General features: G+C 42.8%; 1 protein-coding gene across 9 annotated transcripts in view; it reads right to left on the bottom strand.

Annotated features, from left to right (window-relative positions):
* LOC138762150 (tenascin-like) overlaps positions 1 to 16,040 on the bottom strand; it is a 189,820-nt gene that overhangs the window by 113,900 nt on the left and 59,880 nt on the right. For all 9 annotated transcript variants that reach the window (XM_069935624.1, XM_069935656.1, XM_069935646.1 and 6 more), the window contains 2 exons: positions 5,586 to 5,701; positions 322 to 475 (listed from right to left, as the gene is read on the bottom strand). In XM_069935624.1, the coding sequence (XP_069791725.1) occupies positions 322 to 475; positions 5,586 to 5,701 (270 nt within the window). The remainder of the gene's footprint in view (positions 1 to 321; positions 476 to 5,585; positions 5,702 to 16,040) is intronic.

Raw genomic sequence — 16,040 nt, 5'->3', positions numbered from 1 at the left:
TGAATGGGACACAGGAGAGAGGAAAGGGGGAGAATTGACTGGGGGAGGGGGACTTTGGGGCTCTGTGGAAGCAGAGCTGGGCAAAAAGGAGACAGAGGAAAAAGGGAAGAGAGAGAGAGGGACAGAGCTAGAGAAAAGGAGACATAGGAAAAGTTGGGGGATGGAGTGCTAACAGAATCCAGAGAAGTCCATGCTAATGCCATCCAGTTAGAGGGTACCCAGATAGAAGATAAGGTGTGGTTCCTCCAATTGGTGAGCAGTCCCAGTCTGGCAGTGCATGTGACCACGGACACACATGTCGGCAAGGGAAAATTTACTCACTCGTTGTCAGTTTCCGTGTAGTTGCCGGTCCACGGGTATTATTCTTCACCACATGAAGACTGACTTCATATTCTTGTCCTGGAGCCAGTCCTGTTTGCACAAATGATACTTGTGACCTCTTCACGCTGTTCAAAATCTCGCCATTATCCTTCTTCTGTAACCAAGAGAAAAGTTGTTGAGGTGTAGATAAGATAAAAGCAAGGTTGTTTACACTGGCAGGTGAGACTGGAAATAGGGCACACAGTCCCCCTGCCTTTACTTCTAACTCAGGTGCCCATCTGCATTTTACTCATGTCATACTCAAGCCCAAAATATCGGTGATCTTTACCTCTTGTGGATGCCATGAGATGTGCTGAATTCCTCCAACATTTCCGTGTTTTTAAACAGTCTCAAGTTTGGGAGAGTAGATTTAGGACGGAGATGAGGAGGAACAGCGAGAGGCGTATCTGTAGAATTTTCTGCCCAAAGAAACAGTAGAGGCAGCCTCATTGAATGTATTTAAGATCCAGATAATAGGTTTTTGAAGAATAGGGGAATTAAGGATGATGGCGTAGAGGCACTGAGTCCACATCCAGATCAGTCAGGCTTGATGGGTCAGATGGCTGACTCCTGCTCCTCTTTCTTATATGCTTATCAAGCTACAAGAAACTGGAACAAAAGGTGCTTCATGGAGATCATTTATTTTTGTAAGATATAGATATAGCAATAGCTGTTCCTGGACATAAGGCAGTGAGTTTGTTATTGTAGATGGACAGATGACAAGATGTCTGGAGGAAGTTGGTGGTGAATTCACCCCTCTTACTTCAGAGCTGACTGCTATTTAGATCTGAAAATATTGTGGTTACATTCCAGAGGATTATGTTTCCTCCTTTCTCTCTGCCATTGAGCATATATACTTTCATATCAGCTATGAAAGAGAAGGAAACTATTCTGTCCATCAAGAATATGCTGCCTCTCAGAGCAAGCCCATCTATCCTGTTCTTCCTCCTGTTTACTCTTACCCTATCATCTCTCATCCATCCATCTATTCCCCTACCCCCACCCTGGCTATTCTCCTGACATCTGCCTAGTACGCGCAAAGATAATTACTGAAGCTAATTATCTCTTTTCACCAGAGCATCCAGGAAAAACCATGGTGCAACAGGGAGAACATGTGAACTCCACGCAGACTGCACTGGAGGTCAGGATCGAATTGGGGTCACTGGATCTGTACAGAGGTGGCCTTAGGTGCTACATCACTGCACAATCCATTTCTGCATGTTGTTCAAGTTCAAGTTTATTATTGCCATACAATTGTAAAGTACAACCGGTCCTCAGCATAAAAAACATGCAAACACATATATAGACATAGTACAAATATTTACATATGATTTATATGCAGTACATATATAAAATTAAATTACTATTGTTAAATAATAGGAGATTCTCAGAGGGATTGTATGAACAGTCGAGGAGTTCAGCTGTCTCAGAACCCGTGGGAATTAGCTATTTCTCAGCCTGCTGGTTCTGGCTCTGATATTCCTGCATCTCTTTCCCAATGGGAGTAGCTGGAAAATGCTGTGTGCGGGGTGGAAGGGAGCCTTAATGATTTTGCGCGCTCTCTTCAGCCTGTGATCCCGGTAGATCATGTTGATGGTGGGGAGGGAGATCCCAGTTATCCTCTCTGCCACTCATATGGTTCTGTGGATTGAGCTCTGATCCAGACTGTGATGCAGCTGGCCAGGACACTCTTTATAGAGTTTCTGTAGAAGACTGACAGAAATGACAGCCAGTAGCTTTCCCACTTCAGTCTTCTCAGGAAGTCCAGTCACTGTTGAACTTAAGTCCTCTGAAATCCACAATCATCTCCTTTTTCTTTTCCACATTGAGACATGAAATTTTCCACCACTTCTCGGTAGTGCAACTCATCATCGTTCCTGATGAGGCCAATTACTGTCGTGTCATCTGTAAACTTGATGACACTGTTGGAGCTGGATCAGGTGATATAGTCGTGGGTCAGTAGCACGAACAGGAGTGCACTGAGCATACAACCCTTCAAGTGCACCAGTGCTCAGCGTGGCAGCGCTTAATGTTCTGTTACCAACCCAGACAGAATGTGGTCTTTCCGTTAGGAAGTCCAGAATCCAGTTACAGAGAGGTGTGTTGAGTCCCAGTGAGGACAGCTTCTCCACCACCCTCTGGGGAATGATCGTATTAAACGCTGAGCTGAAGTTAATGAACAGCAGCCTGGCATATGGGGCATTGTTCACCAGGTAGGTCTGGATGGAGTGGAGGGACAGGGCTATAGCATAATCAGTGGAACATAGGGAGATTGAAATAGGTCCAGTGTTTCTGGGAAGTGTGCTTTGAGGTGTTCCATCACCAGAACACTCAAAGCATTTCATAATAGTGGAGGTCAGTGCCATAGGGCTGTAGTCATTAATGCCTGTTCCTGTCACCCTCTTTGGTACTGGGATGATGGTGAGTCCTTCAGTAACTGACTGGGTATGTTGTCTGGTCCCGCTGCCTTGTGTGGGTTCACCTTGGATAAGATTCTCCTCACTCAGCCGTAGCTATGCAGGGGGCCCGTCATCAGGGGGTTGCAGAGCTTTTTCCAGCATCAGCCTGTTCTTCTCATTGAACCATTTATAGACGTTCAGTCTATCCAGAAGGGAAGCATCATTGTCTTTGTCTCACAAAGTTGTCTTGTGGCCTGTTATAGCTTTGATCCCTTGCCCCACATGGTCTGTTGTTCAGCTGACTGTGAATTTTCTGTGTATACCTATGCTTTGCCTTCTGGATTGCATGGGAGAGTTCTCTGCTGTCATTAGATTCTAATATATTTATTCTCGCTCCCACACCGCCATCCACCCCCACCCCCTCCACCTTCTTATTCGGGAGTTTGCACATGTTTTATATACCTGATGAAGGGCTCAGGCCCGAAACATTGACTGCCCTATTGCTTTCCATGGATGCTGCCTGGCCTGCTGACTTCCTCCAGCACTTGTGTGCATTTCATCTCTTAAATTTTAAATTTAGACCCACAGCACGTTAACAGGTCATTTCGGCCCAATTATCCTACAACCCCTGGTATGTTTCGAAGGGTGGGAGGAAACTGAAGCTCATGGGGAAAACCCACGCAGACACCAAGGAGAACATGCATACTCCTTACAGACAGTGCAGGATTCAAACCCCAGACCTGATCGCTGGCACTGGAACAACATTGTGCTAACTGTGCCGCCCAAACTGTCCTCTTTGAGTATTCACAATTCCCTTGAAAAGGCTGCTGTGAATGCATCCTTTTCCAGAATCAGTCAATGCCTGGCCACTCACCACATTAACTCTGTCCGCACACCACAGGATATAGACAGGATGCAGAGTTGGGTGAAAAAGTGGTAGATGGACGTCAGTCTGGATAAGTATGAGGTAATGCATTTTTGAAGATCAAACAAAGGCAGAGTACATTTCTAATGGTAGGATGCTTAACACTGTTCAAGAACCGAGGGACCTTGGGGTCCAAATCCATAGATTCTTTCAAGGTTGCTGCAACAGTGAAGAAGCCCTATGAAATGCTGTGCTTCATTAGTCAGGGGATTGAGTTCAGGAGGCATGAGGCAATGTGGCAGCTCTATAAATCTCTGATGAGACCACACTTAGAATATTGTGTTCAGTTCTGGTCACCTCATTATTGGAAGGATGTGAAAACTATGGAGAGGGTGCAGAGGAGATTTACCAGGATGTTACCTGCATTGGAGAATATTTCTTATGAGGCAAGGTTAGCAGAGTTAGGGCTATTCTCCTTGGAGTGAAGAAGGATGAGAGGTGACTTAATCATGGTCCACAAGAGAAAAATAGATAAGGTAGACAGCCAGCACCTTTATCTCAGGGCAGGAGTGGCCAACACCAGAGGACATCTGTACAAAGTGAAGGGAGGAATGTTTCAGGAGACATTAGGGGTTGTAGGTGCCTGGAATGGCTTGCCAGGGGCAGGTTGGTGGAGGCTGAAACATTCGGGGTATTTCAGGCAGGCACATGGATGTAAGAAAAATAGAGGGTTGCGAGGTTGGGAGGGTTTAGGTTTTATTTAAGAATGAATGGGTTGGCACAACATTGGGGGCCAAAGGGACTGTACTGTGCTGTACTATCTATCCTCAAATCTATGTCTTGGGAATGTGAAACTTTAACCAGTTTCTATCATTCCATCCCAATACTCCGTTCTATTTTCTCTGGTCATCAAGTTAGCCAAGGCTTATTGGATTGACACCATTAATTGTTACAAAAAGTAATGGCAAGAAATATGACTTCTAGTCATGCATTTTTTGAAACAGATATTCAAATATTTTACAGCTGTCTGCATTTCATAAACTTGCGAGAATTTACTGAAAGAAAATGATATGTTATTGCTTGTTTTTCATTGAGGGAACATGTTGTGGCAGGGTGAGGGGGGGGGGGGCGTGAAGGAGATTGGAAGCTTGCATTAACCCATTGTTTTGGTGTACATGCTGAAAAATCTCTTACTGTATGAGCCTCCACCACCAGCTGTGGCAATATGTTCCAGGCTCCTCCATGTGAACAACCTACCTCTGACATCTCCACTTTTTCCCTGGGATGGAAATGTCACACACTAGAGGGCACAGATTTAAGGTTAAGATTTAAGAGGGGAAATGTTTAAAGAGCGGTAGGTACCTGGAACACTCTGCCAGGGAATATATCATACAATGTTTAACAGGTAGACACATGAACAGGCCAGCAATGCAGAGAGTTACATGACGTTCAGGCAGATGAGATTAGTTAGATTGGCATCATTGTTGACACAGACATGATGGACCAAAGGGCCTGTTCCTGTGCTATACTGTTCTGTGCTCGAAGAGAAAAGTGCCCTAAATTACATCATAGAGTTTAGTGAGGAGTGGAAAGAAAAAAGTAAACTTTAAGTAAGGCAGAATAATTTGCAGACATAACATTACACTTTAAAAATATCAATTAATAACATCTATTTCATGATACTCATTGCTTTTGAGGTCAATGTTGCGAAGAAATCAACTTTGATATCTTCTCTATCCAGAACAAACCCAGCTCATGTATCCACTGGCACTTTTGTTGAATATACAACAGAGTTGTGCAATACATTGCGCTCCACTTCTGAAAGTGAAGTCACTTTAATGGCTGCATATGATCATGTGCTTATGGATAAGGCAGAACGACAAAAAAGTTTGCAAATTCGAGATATGTGATCAGAATGTGGCCCATCATAATGTAGCAGGATGTTTTAACATTTGACTTACAGGATCCTTGAAGATGATGTCCCAACCATCAAATGCAATCTCCACAGGGTCCCATTCCACCTCGACGGAGGACTCGCGGATAGACTTGAACCTCAAGCCATCCGGGGTGGGAAGATCTGCAGGCAGAGAGGAGTTATATATAGTAACCTCACATAAGGCAATATCCATTAGAAAAAAAGATACATCAAGAGAGCCGACATCAAATAGTGAGTGTGATGCTGTTGCAGTGCTAGCCACCCAGATTTGAATCTGGCACCATCTGTAAGGAGTTTGTACATTATTCCCATGTCTGAATAGCTTTCCTCTGGGTGCTCCAGACTCCTGAAGGTTGGTTGGTTCATTGTCTATTTTAAATTGCCCCTTGTGTGGAAGTGAGTGGTAGAATATGAGGAGAGCTGTTGAGAATGAGTGGGGGAGGGTGGGGTGGTGGAGAAGATGGCAATTATGGATTAGTGTAAGTGGTTGATGGTCAATATGGATTTGAAGGGTTGAAGGGACAGTCTCTGTGCTGTATGTGTTGGTGACTCAGGTATTCCCACCAAGTTGCATACCATCAGCTTACAAATGTTCCCTTTGGTTCCCACTGCCAAACTGTTGCCTTGGACTGTGGCTGGATCTGAAGCATTAATTTTGCTTCTTTCTCCCTAACCTGCAGAGTTCTTTGTGTTTCAGATGTCACAGTCGGCATAGCGGTTAGCACAATGCGATTACAACATCAGTGCCCCACGTTTGGATCTACTGCTGTCTGTAAGGTCCTTGTATGTTCTCCCCGTGACTTGCATGGGTTTTCTTCTGGTGCTCTGATTCCCTCCTACCCTTCAAAATGTACGGGGTTGTAGGTTAATTTGGGTGTAATTGGACGACACAGGTTTAAATGGCAGGAATTGGCTTCTGCTGTGTTGTAAATAAAATTTTAAATTTAAAAAATATGCCTAGTTCTTAACTACAGGATCCCCCTCAAGGAAAACTCCTGAAATGAGTGAGGTACCTTCAGAGAAAACAAATAATTTAGACAATGAACAATTTTGACAAAGAAATGCAAGAATACTTTGAGAATATTTTAGGCATGCTCTCAAATATAATTGCAGTAAAATCCCCATTATCCAGAATTTTAATGATCGGAAACTCAAACAACTGGCTAAAACAAACAAATAAATAAATAAATAAATAGACAAATAAATAAATAAATAAATAAATAGACAGATAAATTCGGACAATAAGATTGGGTGGTTGGACCCCACAGAGGAGTGTTGAGACTTTGTTGGTCATGTGCAGGTTTGCCTCGCTGAACTAGCAATGCCCCACATTCTTTCCTCTGTTGCCACTTGCATGGAGGTGAGCCAAGTTGTCAGCGTGAGGAAGGTTCGCTGAGGGCCTGACCACAGCACTTGCTTGGAGGTGAGCCAGGTTGCCTGGGTGGGAGCAAATATTCAGCCAGCGGAGCTCCCTGGTCGTGTTCCATCTACAGCAGCCATTTCGATAAAGTTGCGTTGGAATGAAATCCCCCCGCCCCCACCCATGATGAAAGAGCTGGATGATGCTGCTTGCTGATGAGGCAATTGTCTCAAACGTCTACCTGTCTACATGTGTGTTATGTCTGTTGTGCATTTGAGCATTTTGCACCAAAGACCAGAGAACGTTGTTTCATCGGGTTGTACTTGTACAATAAACTTGACTTGACTCGACTTGACTATCCCTGCCTATTAAGAATCTTTATTTTTATTTTTATTATTCAGTGTATTAGTAAGGTTTTATCTGTAAACTTGGGAGAGGGGGTGTAAATTATTAGCTTAACAGTGGGAACAACACTGATTCAGCGCCATCGACTGGGCTTCGAATTTAATTTTTTTTAAGTTATGGAATTTACTTGATTAAAGTGAACTTTAAATAATTAAAGACTACAAATGCTGATTTTTTTTCAAATTACTTTGTCACGGTCACATAATTACCTTCGCCGTGAGCAGTGCCGGCCACCACTGATGTCGTAAGTGATGCGGAGATGGTTGCTATGGCTTTTGTGGATTTTTGCATTCCATCTTCCTGTGTCCTGGTCACTATTATAATGGATCGAGGGTCTCAATTCAAGTCAACATTGTTCCAAGCTCTCTTTGGTTCTCTGTGCATGACCCATATTCACATTATGGGTTACTATCCACAGGCCAACAGCCTCGTTGAGCATTTCCATCAGCAATTGAAGGCAGTATTAACAGCAGGTGGTGATGCATCTATGTGGAGTGAATGTTTGCTCATGGTCCTGCTTAGTGTGCCTACAGCTGTTAAGGCAGATCTTTGCGTTAACCTTGCCAGAAAAGTTTATGAATCTGAGTCCAAGCACAATGGTCAATGATCCGGCTAGTTATTTTGATCATCTTTGGGTATACATGAGATTACTCTGACCTACTCCTACGCGGCAGGTGTCACCTGCAGTGTATGAGCCAGATGATTTACAACACTGTAGTCTTGTGTTCCTCCGGCATGATGCTGTTTTCAAACCATGTCAGCCCATTTGCGATGGCCCTTTTCAGGTCTTACGATGCCAACTGATAAAAAGGAATGGAAAAGCTGACACAGTTTCCATTGACAGGTTGAAGCCGGCGTATGTCGATGGTCCATGTTCTGCATCGGAGCCAGAGTCAGAGGGCCAGTTGCACCATTGACTGCCGGACCGTACATTGTCTGTCTTACACTATCATACAAGATTGGGCAGAGCTGTCAGCCCTCCAGACTGTTACATGGCGGGATAGTTCTAATTAGTCACCTCCCTTGCGTGGCTCAGAGGCTGGGGGGAGGGTGGGGAGTTGTCATGGTCGGGTACTTATCTTCGTCGGGAGTAGAAAAGTGAGTGACGGGATTACCCGTGTGGCAGTGAACCAATAAGATTAGAGGAGTTTAGTTGGGTGATGTTTGGCGAGTTGAAAAAATGCAACATTGTATCTAGTGAATAATAAAAGAAAGTGCTGAAAGAAATGAGTGAGAGTATTCTTTATTTATTTGTAAGCTGTGGTAAGTCAGTGCAGTTACAACTTTACATTTTGCACTGCCTTTTGTCTTTAAATGGTGGATTCTTAATGAAGGTGTATTAGTTAGGCATTCAAAGAGGGAATCTCAGGTCAGCCAAAAATTCATATTTCTGGCACCCACAATCTCAATAGGTGCTGGATATGGTGTGCCATCAAATAGAAGCAGACACACAAAACATAAAGTCTGCTCTGCAGGCTTTATTCAACATAAACTTCCACAGAGCTATCTGTGAGAATACTGTTGCAAGCTCTAAGACTGGCTTCGAAGGACCGGATCTAGCTTATATCTCGGAGGGTGATTGGCAGCCGACCGTGTGGGGCTTGGTCCATTCAGGTTGGCTGATTAACAGCCGGCCAGGTGTTTCCTTGTCCTCCATTACTCTTCTGCAGGTACACAGGTTTCCCCCTACAGTAGGCTGTATCACCACATTGGATAATGGGGATTTTACTGTATTATGAACTTTGTAAAGGAATCCAGTTAGAGAAAGGCAGAGGCAAAATTAAATTATTGTTGTAAATAGATAAAGGAACACCAATGGATAAAGGACAAATAGCTGAACACATCAGGCACTGTTGTAGAGAAGGGAATACAGTCAACGTTTCTTTCTCCCCATACAAGCTGCGTGACCTGCTGAGCACTTTCCTGGCACTTTCCATTTTTGTTTCTGATTTCCCGCATCTGCATTTCTTTACATCGAATCCTTCAAACACTGGCATCATTAGTTGACCAGCCAGTCTTTAAAAAAAACATCTTTGTTTGAAATATTTACTGCAAAATTGTTGATATGTCGCAATGGTTTTTGTCATGAGTATTTCCAAATGTAATGTTGCTATGTTATTTATTTAAATCACAGTAAAATTGATTTATGGTGTATATCAAAAGCAAGAATTCAAGAAAAAGCAATCCTTGTAGTGATGTCTAAATACGGTCTCTAACTGGGAGTGTAGCAAAAAGAATTGACCAAGGATTACGGAGGTTTTACATTTTTTAAATGTAATTTAGGCGTACAGCACAGTAACAGTACCTTCCAGCCCACGATCCCATGCTACCCACATACACCAGTTGACCTACAAACTGTGCATCTTTATGGAGGGTGGGAGGAATCCGGAGAACTCAGAGGAACCCCCCCCCCCCCCCCCAGACACGAGAAAGTATAATCTCCTTTCAGGTAGTGACAGATATGAGCTCAGTTCACTGGCACTGTATTCTTTTTTTTCTTTGGCTTGGCTTCGCGGACGAAGATTTATGGAGGGGGTAAAAGTCCACGTCAGCTGCAGGCTCGTTTGTGACTGACAAGTCCGATGCGGGACAGGCAGACCCGGTTGCAGCGGCTGCAGGGGAAAATTGGTTGGTTGGGGTTGGGTGTTGGGTTTTTCCTCCTTTGCCTTTTGTCAGTGAGGTGGGCTCTGCGGTCTTCTTCAAAGGAGGTTGCTGCCTGCCAAACTGTGAGGCGCCAAGATGCATGGTTTGAGGCGATATCAGCCCACTGGCGGTGGTCAATGTGGCAGGCACCAAGAGATTTCTTTAGGCAGTCCTTGTACCTTTTCTTTGGTGCACCTCTGTCACGGTGGCCAGTGGAGAGCTCGCCATATAACACGATCTTGGGAAGGCGATGGTCCTCCATTCTGGAGACGTGACCCATCCAGCGCAGCTGGATCTTAAGCAGCGTGGACTCGATGCTGTCGACCTCTGCCATCTCGAGTACTTCGACGTTAGGGATGAAAGCGCTCCAATGGATGTTGAGGATGGAGCGGAGACAACGCTGGTGGAAGCGTTCTAGGAGCCGTAGGTGATGCCGGTAGAGGACCCATGATTCGGAGCCGAACAGGAGTGTGGGTATGACAACGGCTCTGTATACGCTTATCTTTGTGAGGTTTTTCAGTTGGTTGTTTTTCCAGACTCTTTTGTGTAGTCTTCCAAAGGCGCTATTTGCCTTGGCGAGTCTGTTGTCTATCTCATTGTCGATCCTTGCATCTGATGAAATGGTGCAGCCGAGATAGGTAAACTGGTTGACCGTTTTGAGTTTTGTGTGCCCGATGGAGATGTGGGGGGGCTGGTAGTCATGGTGGGGAGCTGGCTGATGGAGGACCTCAGTTTTCTTCAGGCTGACTTCCAGGCCAAACATTTTGGCAGTTTCCGCAAAGCAGGACGTCAAGCGCTGAAGAGCTTGTATTACCACTGTGCTAAATACCATACTAACCTTGAAATGACTTCATTTGAAAAGTTTTAAGTCATTTGCATTTTCTTTCAGTCACTCATGACCTTGGTGTTGCTGACCAGACTTCTAAATGTAAATCTCAAATATTTGCAACCTTGATATTAAAAGTAGGAGTTTTTTTTGTCCATTTTGCACCATGATATTGATGTCAGGGAGAATCATTCAGCGCCAATATACTTTGATGATTGAGAGACCAAACAGAACAAGTTAGAGGAACATTAAGAGTTCTGAATCTTTGGTATTGGAACCGGGATGCAACAGGGTGCTGAGGGCGCTGAAGGCTTCCTGAAAGTGTCAGAGGTTTGGGTTGCCAATAGTTTGAAGTGAAGTCTGTGTGGCTGCAAAGGATACGGGAGCACTGGAGGCGAATCCACAGACACTCAGTGACTCTGAAGGGACTCTCTTTTTCTACTCTTTCTCTCCCTGTAAGGGGCTCCAGGCAATTTCTACTTTGCAATTTTGTGTAATATTACATCTCTTATTACATGACAATAAAAGAATCTTGAATCTTTGGCATTCTCACCCTACAGAGCAGTTTCTTGTGCAATCACTGAGCATATTCACAATTAAGATTAAGAGATCGTTGGCCACCCAGAGCAGCAAAGAAAATGGGAATAAAACACGAAAATGCTGTCGATTAAAAATTCAGCTGGTGACCTATGGATTGGAGGTGCCGAATAATGTACTCTTGCATATATTTTGATTTGATTGTAACCACTGTAGTTTTTCAACTTCCATTCAATTTCACTTTGGAGAGGCTTCTTTTCAGCCACTGCACGTTAGTTTGGAATTTGTAAGGTCATCTGTATGGTTCAACAGAAGGAACTCATTCCCATCTGAACAATGCAATTAATAGCACTCAAGGTAAAAGCTTACATCGAAAAGCACAAGTTAAACATTCTGCTGATGTCATTGCCACATACTGGTTTGAACTCCCAGTGAACATCAATACCAAAAAGTTGGCTCCAAGATACGCAAAGAATGTTTTCCACCCTTGCCAATTACAAGTGAAGTCTCTCCCACAAGCAGGCATGTTATGAAAAGTACTTTGCTCCTGACTTTCCAAAGAAACAAACTTGCACATCTTTGGATGGTAAACTTACCAAGAACCATTGCAATCAACAGAGCTTTAAGGTGAAACTGATTTCAACAGAATTTTGTTTTAAAAAAAAAATCCTTTGCAAGTATTTGATTAACATAGAAGAAAGATGGATATGCTACAGTCTATAAGCATGCAAATTTACTGTATCAATCCATCACCAGGTAAACCTGATGAAATTACCTGTTAAAAATTACTTAAATCTGATGCTAGTTAAAGTGGTGTATGTTCTCAAATGCCTCATAAAAGTCACCTCACATTTAGGATGTACCTTTTTCTCTCCTTGAACCCAAAGGAACCAGATAAGTCTCTTTAAAAGACTCCAGCAAATTTCTAAATGTATCCCATAGATAGCATTCTAACAGGCTGCATCACTGTCTGGCATTGAGATGCCATTGCACAAGACAGAGTTGTCAATGGCCAGCATGCTCATGGGCACCAGCCTTTACTCCATTAAGCACATTTACAAGAGGTGAAGTAAATTCCAAAATTCTGTGAACACCGTGGTTGATGTAAAAACCATATAACCATATAACCATTTACGGAGCGGAAACAGGCCATGTCGGCCTTTCGAGTCCACACCGGTTCACTAGAACATGCTGCTGAAGACCCAACTGTGCTGGGTGGGTCACGTCTCCAGAATGGAGGACCATCGCCTTCCCAAGATCGTGTTATATGGCGAGCTCTCCACTGGCCACCGAGACAGAGGCGCACCAAAGAAGAGGAACAAGGACTGCTTAAAGAAATCTCTTGGTGCCTGCCACATTGACCACCGCCAGTGGGCTGATATTGCCTCCAACCGTGCATCTTGGCGTCCCACAGTTCGGCGGGCAGCAACCTCCTTTGAAGAAGACCGCAGAGCCACCTCACTGACAAAAGACAAAGGAGAAAAAACCCAACACTCAACCCAAACCCACCAATTTTCCCTTGCAACTGCTGCAACTGTGCCTACCTGTCCTGCATCGGACTTGTCAGTCACCAACGAGCCTGCAGCAGACGTGGACATACCCCTTCATAAATCTTCATCCGTGAAGCCAAGCCAAAGAAGAAAGAAAGAACCATAGAGAGCACTCTGACTGGTTGCATCACTGTCTGGTATGGAGGCATCAATGCACAGCCCTACATCTACAGGTGATGTCTCAAGAAAAAGCCTCTATCATCAAGGACCTTTACCACCCAGACAATGCCCTCTTCACACTGCTGCCATCAGGAAGGAGGTACAGAAACATCTTCTTCCCCTCTGCCATCAGATTTCTGAATGGTCAGTGAACCACAGACACTGCCTCACTTTCTCTGTTCTTTCATACTTTTTGTTTATTGATTTACCGTATATTTCAGTGTATAGGTCGACCGGTATATAAGTTAAGCCCCTGGTCAACCTCCATTTTCTGGATGCCAGAGGCACCCTGTTGACTGGCATATAAGTCGACCCCCAAAACTTGCAATGCCTGAGATAGGCCGTTGACCAGCATATATGTCAACCCCCATCCCCCATAGATCATGCGGATTGATCTGCTAGGCGTTGGCTGGAGGTGATTACTACACAATGCAGCATGTGATGAAAATATGAAGCGATATTTAAGTTGAAAGTGATAGAAATGGCCAAGAAAACCAACTGCACTGCTGCAAGAAAATATGATATATATGAGAAGTTAGTAAGAGATTGGAGGATGAAAAAAAGACTTTAAGAAACATATCAAAAAGGTAATGTTCTTTGAGAAAAAGATCACTTGTTGGCCAGAGTTGGAAAATCATGTTGCAGAATGGGTATGTGAACAAAGGCAAGATTGCTACATAGCCACCAAAAATGAAATGAGAACATTTGCACTGCAGTGGGCCAAGTCACATCCAGACCTCGGTGATGATTTTGAGGCTACAGTTAGCTGGTGTAATCGTTTCAAGTACAGGAAAAATCTGGTATTCCAATGAAAAACAAGAAATGTACAGAAACTACCGAAAGCTCTTGATCATAAAGTCGTACGTTTTCACCAGTTTATTATACAGAACTGGCAGAAACACCAGTTTGCATTGGGAAATATCAGAAAGATGGAAGAAACCCCAATGAATTTTGACATGATAGGCAATAGAACAGTGGAATGGAAAGATGTTAAAACTGTGTAAACCAGAAGTACAGGCCACAAAAGGACCAGGTTTACCGTGGTGTTATTGTGAATGGCCAAGGGGACAAAGTTAAGATCCATGGTAATTTTCAAATGCAAAATTAAACTGAAAATGAAATTTTCTGCAGGTATTTTTGTACATTTTCATGAAAAAGGATGGATGGATGGATGGATGAAAATGGTGTAAAACTATGGAGAAGCAATGTGTGGAACAGGAGGCCAGATGGTTTACACAAAGAACAGAGTTTGCTGGTCTGGGATATGTTTTGTAACCACTTAACTGAGAAGACTAAAAGTAGATTAGCACTACATAATACTAACATGGCAGTTACCCTGGTCTATACTACAACCTCTAGATATCTGTTTGAACATGTGCGTGAGGAATGGAATACATGGATGTTGAGTGCAGAAAAGTTGTTTATAAATGTCAGGACAATGCGTTCTCTGCATCACTTTATATGCTGTATAACTTAATGCTCAAGGCATGGGACAAAGTTAAAGTAGAGACGGTGATAAAATCATTTAAAAATTGCGGTATTTCTTGTGCAATTGATGGTGCGGAAGATGATTTATTCTGGGATACTAAAACCGCCTCGTCAGATACAGACTGGGACTCATATGATGACTGTTTAAACAGTGAGAGTATGGATGTGCTGGCTGCCAACTTTCCTTCGGATGATGATAGCAAGAGTGATTTTGAAGGGGTCTAAATGTGTTGTTGTTTACAATAAAAATCTCAATGAAAATCTGTCATAGTCGGGTTTTATTTTGATTTTTCAAGGGTCGACTTATACGCTGGAGCAGCACAGAATGGATTTTGAGCTGAATTTAAGGTCTCAAAAGTATATCCGGCCTATAAGTTGGCCTCCATTTTTTTGAGATATTTTTTTGGGTTTCACAACATGACATATGCTGAAATATATATAGCTATCTGTTAATTCCATCATTCATTCATTTATTTATTAATTTGTTTGTCTATTTATCCATTTGTTTACCATTTATTTATCCATTGATATATTCATTTTTAATCACCCATCTATCTATTTATTTATTTATTTATTTATTCATTTATTTGTCTATTTATTTAACCTTATCTAAATATCCACTAATACAATTTATTTATATATTTATTTATCTGCCTATTAAGCTATTTATTTATCCATTCAGTATCCATTTATTTATTTATTGTTTTGAATGTCATTTATAGCAATATTTGCACCTGTAATGCTGTAATATTTGCACTTGTAATGCTGCAATATTTGCACCTGTAATGCTGTAATATTTGCACTTGTAATGCTGCAATATTTGCACCTGTAATGCTGTAATATTTGCACTTGTAATGCTGCAATATTTGCACCTGTAATGCTGCCACAGAGCAACAAATTTCATGCCATGTTCATGGCAATAAATTCAGATTTTGATCCTGATTCAAATGAGAGGAGTTAGCAGAAACTTCCAATGGTGATTAATTCACAGAGAGTGCAAGTCAGGTGAGTGAGAAGCTCCTGGGTCCAGTGACTTATAAAAATAGCCTTCCGCACAGATGTGACCTGACCTGCTGAGTATTTCCATTACTTTCTTTTTTGAGCACTTCCAGCATTTTTCTTTTTTTAATTTCAGATGGCCAGCACGTGCAGTTCTTTTTTTTACATTTTCACCCGCATCTGGGGTTTTCCTTAGCCAAAAGGAGCATGGAAGCTTGGGGTGTGTTGACAGCAGATAACATGTAGAGTTCCACTATCTTTTGTATGAAAGTTGCTAACTAAAGCAAAATAGCACCATTGAGTACAACCTTGAAGTTATGGATGAGAGGCTGGAGATGTTGCTCTGACAAGTCACTTTCTCCTCCTTCCCATTGTATCACCTGTTCCTGGCTTAGCTTTCCTATACTCAGAGTGAAACACAAAATACTTCTGCTGTCAGTTTAAATTTATCGTTGCATACTTTGTTTCATGAAAAATGCCTCGTGTTGTTTCATGGAAAGTGCCGATGTATAT

The sequence above is a fragment of the Narcine bancroftii genome, chromosome 1, assembly GCF_036971445.1.
Source record: "Narcine bancroftii isolate sNarBan1 chromosome 1, sNarBan1.hap1, whole genome shotgun sequence".
In the NCBI taxonomy this organism is placed as follows: Eukaryota; Metazoa; Chordata; class Chondrichthyes; order Torpediniformes; family Narcinidae; genus Narcine; species Narcine bancroftii.
Note: the sequence above shows the minus strand (reverse complement) of the source record. Positions and strands in the feature narration are given on the sequence as shown.